Below are 3,643 nucleotides of genomic sequence, written 5' to 3'. Positions count from 1 at the left end.
GGTGTATATCAGTATGTAGTGTCTCTACTTTAAAGAGTCCTCTCCTGCTGATGTTCAGGTGTATATCAGTATTTAGTGTCTCTACTTTAAAGAGTCCTCTCCTGCTGATGTTCAGGTGTATATCAGTATTTAGTGTCTCTACTTTAAAGAGTCCTCTCCTGCTGATGTTCAGGTGTATATCAGTATTTAGTGTCTCTACTTTAAAGAGTCCTCTCCTGCTGATGTTCAGGTGTATATCAGTATGTAGTGTCTCTACTTTAAAGAGTCCTCTCCTGCTGATGTTCAGGTGTATATCAGTATTTAGTGTCTCTACTTTAAAGAGTCCTCTCCTGCTGATGTTCAGGTGTATATCAGTATTTAGTGTCTCTACTTTAAAGAGTCCTCTCCTGCTGATGCTCAGGTGTATATCATGTAGTGTCTCTATATAACACACTACAGGAAAGGAAAAACCCATAAAATAGGACCTCTCTAATATAAAAGTAATAATAAAAGTAATAATACTTAAAGTGAGTGAGCTGACCTTTGAACTCGTTGATCATGAGCTCAGTGAGGAGATCCAGGCTGACGTTCCCTCCCGATGTTCCCTGAAGATTCAGAACTCGGTTCCACTTCATGTCCTGTCTGACGCGCTCCGGGTAGAACCCCTCGATCCCTGAACAGAACACGGTAACCATGACAACAACCCCGACAACAACCTTTAGTCACACCGAGAACAGAGAAGCTACAAGAGTAGTGCCGTTCACCACCCAAAAACTTAGAAAATTAAATAATAATAAAGTACATTGTTGGTCTTAATTGTTTTAATTAATAATAAATTAAAATGTTGGTTGAATAAAATGTGTTTAAATAAATAAATAACATTAATAGCGAATATTAATTACAACAATGATCATAAATTACGTTTTTGGTCGGATAAAAATGGTTTTAATAAAAGAATAAACATCACCTCGACAGACCGAAACTAATACTCTTTCCACAGCAAAACAAATATACTCTAATTTATCTCAGATTCTCAGTAAATCTAATCAGAAAAACCGCAGGCCGCAATAGTGTCTCAGTGGGCGGGACTTGTTGTCACTGACCAATCAGATGCCTCGTACCTGTGATCAGCTGGTGGCTGCTGTTGAAGAGCTGCAGGTGTTCTCGGCTCCACAGCAAAACCATGTCCGTCCTCCAGAAGTCCGTCATGGCGTCTCCGTCCCCCTCCTGGATGGCGTCCCGTCGGGCCAGGTGGTTAAGCCCCTCCCACAACACCGTCTTAGTGTAGTTCAACAGGAAGTCCTCCTCCCCGCCCCCCCCCATGGAGCAGGACGAGGAGCAGAACCACGTAGCTGCAACAACAAACATGTCAGAAAGATCTGGTTTCTCAGAGGTTTCATTCTATTAGTCAAGAAAACTCTCCTGGTGAATGTTTTCCTCAATCTGACTACATGTACCCCCCCCTCATCGACTTGGACGTTTAGCCTCAGTTGCAGCACCGTGGCTGCTGGTGTGGCAGCCCAGGTCGATGAGGGGGGGGGTACATGTTGTAAGATTGAGGAAAACATTCACCAGGAGAGTTTTCTTGACTATCATAACAAATTCCGTTGGTTGGAGCTTAAAATAAATGAATTAGAAAATGTACATGGCACTAAGGACCACCCTAATACAGGCGTCATGCTCTCCAGATAATTGATATTTCTTATATATAAGATCAGTGTCATAGTACTCATACTATATCTTTCTAGAAAAAACTCTGGTAAGTAATATCATACCGTACAAACAAATCTCTTTAAATACATGCGCAGACAGAATATGATATATATGATAACAGTAATAACGTAAAATAGCATTAAACAAATTCAAATTAAATAATCAAATAAAACAAGAAAATTGAAAAAATCCATAGCACGTGTATATATATTTATATGACAAAACTAATGACGACATTATTACATTTAGGAAAGGCTTGAATATAAGTCTCACTGTGCTGGTTGTTGCTCTGCTGGGCGTCTGTCAAACAGGCTCGGTGGTACCACTCGTGCTTCCTGCAGCGCTCCATCAGGCCACACTGGACCATCTGCCCCCCCCTCCGCTCCTTACACTGACAGTAAGCGTACGTCCCGTCTGAGCCGCAGTCCGGACCACAGAACCGATCCTGATCCTGATCCTGATCTGAGAGGGTCCGAGTCTGAACACAGCTTTCGTGAAACCAGATCCTCGGACACAAGTTACTGCAGCAGCGAACCAGACGCTCCCCTGGTTTCTCTAAAACAACAAGAACAACACATCTAGGGTTAAACCTTCATAGGGCACTATTAGGTTAACCCTAACCCATTTCAGGCCTCTGCTGATTCGTCAAATTCCCCAATGGCGCGCTCTGTGGCGTAGAGTGATCTTCGCTGATTGGCTGGGAGAAAACCACATGCTTCTCGACCTCACTGAGTCGCGGGGAGGACGCCATGTTTGGGTAACCCTACCCCAAATATGGTTCCTCGCCCGATAAAGAAGTTAAAGGCAGAACTTTTTGAAGACTTATATTTTGAAGAAGCTGGGGACTTTTATTTTGAAGAAGCTGAGGACTTTTATTTTGAAGGAAGCTGAGGACTTTTATTTTGAAGAAGCTGAGGACTTTTATTTTGAAGAAGCTGAGGACTTTTATTTTGAAGAAGCTGAGGACTTTTATTTTGAAAAGCAGGAGGACTTTTGATTTGAAGTAGCTGAATTTTCCTGTTGGGTCAAATATTTGTATTTAAAGCTCAATCGTCTTTCAAATAAGGAAAAGGAGAACATAAGAAGGAAAAAGGTTAAAAGTCAGAGCGCTGGACATCAGAGAAATCCACAGAAGAAGACAAACAGGAAGTAAACACCAAAGGGAACAGCAGGAGAAGACAGGAAGTCTGTTTGACTCTTACCTCCTCCTGCTGAGCTCTCACCTTCTCTGCAGTAACAGAAGGGGAAGATGTTCCTCTTCTCTCCGTCACTCTGCTCAGCAGCAGCAGCAGCAGCAGCCATGTTGATGTCCTCCTGAGACGGAGGCATCCACACCAGATCCACCAGTCTGTGAGCGAGGTCTCTCAGCCAGTCCATCTGAGCAGAGGCCTGGTGGGGGAAGTCTGAGGGTCTCTGGTCCACAGAGTCCAGACCGCAGGCCGTCACAGCAAACAGAGTCACGTAGGCCGACGTCACAAACTGAAAGAAATGTTCAGCAGAGGGGGGAGAAGTACTCAGATCCTGTACTTGAGTCAAAGTAGAAGTACTCAGATCCTGTACTTGAGTAAAAGTAGAAGTACTCAGATCTTGTACTTAGTAAAAGTAGAAGTACTCAGATCTTGTACTTGAGTAAAAGTAGAAGTACTCAGATCTTGTACTGGAGTTAAAGTAGAAGTATACAGATCTTGTACTGGAGTTAAAGTAGAAGTACTCAGGTCTTGTACTGGAGTTAAAGTAGAAGTACTCAGATCTAGTAATTGAGTAAAAGTACTAGATAAACTAAAAGTACCAGAGTGTAGGAATACTCTGTTACAGTAAAAGTCCTGCATTCAAAATGTTCCTCAAGTAAAAGTAGAACAGTATAATCATCAACATCTAGTTAAAGTAGCGAGAGTAAAAGTAGTCATTGTGCAGATTGGTCCATGTCAGAATAATAGATATGATATGTTTT

At 42.3% G+C, this 3,643-nt stretch overlaps 1 protein-coding gene across 1 annotated transcript; it reads right to left on the bottom strand.

The window, feature by feature from the left end:
* Positions 1-520: 520 nt before the first annotated feature.
* LOC104947877 (uncharacterized) lies at positions 521-3,213 on the bottom strand (the record flags this gene model as incomplete). Its single annotated transcript, XM_010773991.1, has 4 exons — positions 521-652; positions 1,101-1,331; positions 1,966-2,247; positions 2,916-3,213. Coding segments are annotated over 4 exons (943 nt in total), but the record flags the coding sequence as incomplete, so codon positions are not given.
* Positions 3,214-3,643: the final 430 nt, after the last annotated feature.

Source organism: Notothenia coriiceps, unplaced genomic scaffold (genome assembly GCF_000735185.1).
Source record: "Notothenia coriiceps isolate Sejong01 unplaced genomic scaffold, NC01 NC01_scaffold00013298, whole genome shotgun sequence".
In the NCBI taxonomy this organism is placed as follows: Eukaryota; Metazoa; Chordata; class Actinopteri; order Perciformes; family Nototheniidae; genus Notothenia; species Notothenia coriiceps.
The sequence above is the reverse complement of the archived record's forward strand: the minus strand, read 5'-3'. Positions and strand labels throughout refer to the sequence as shown.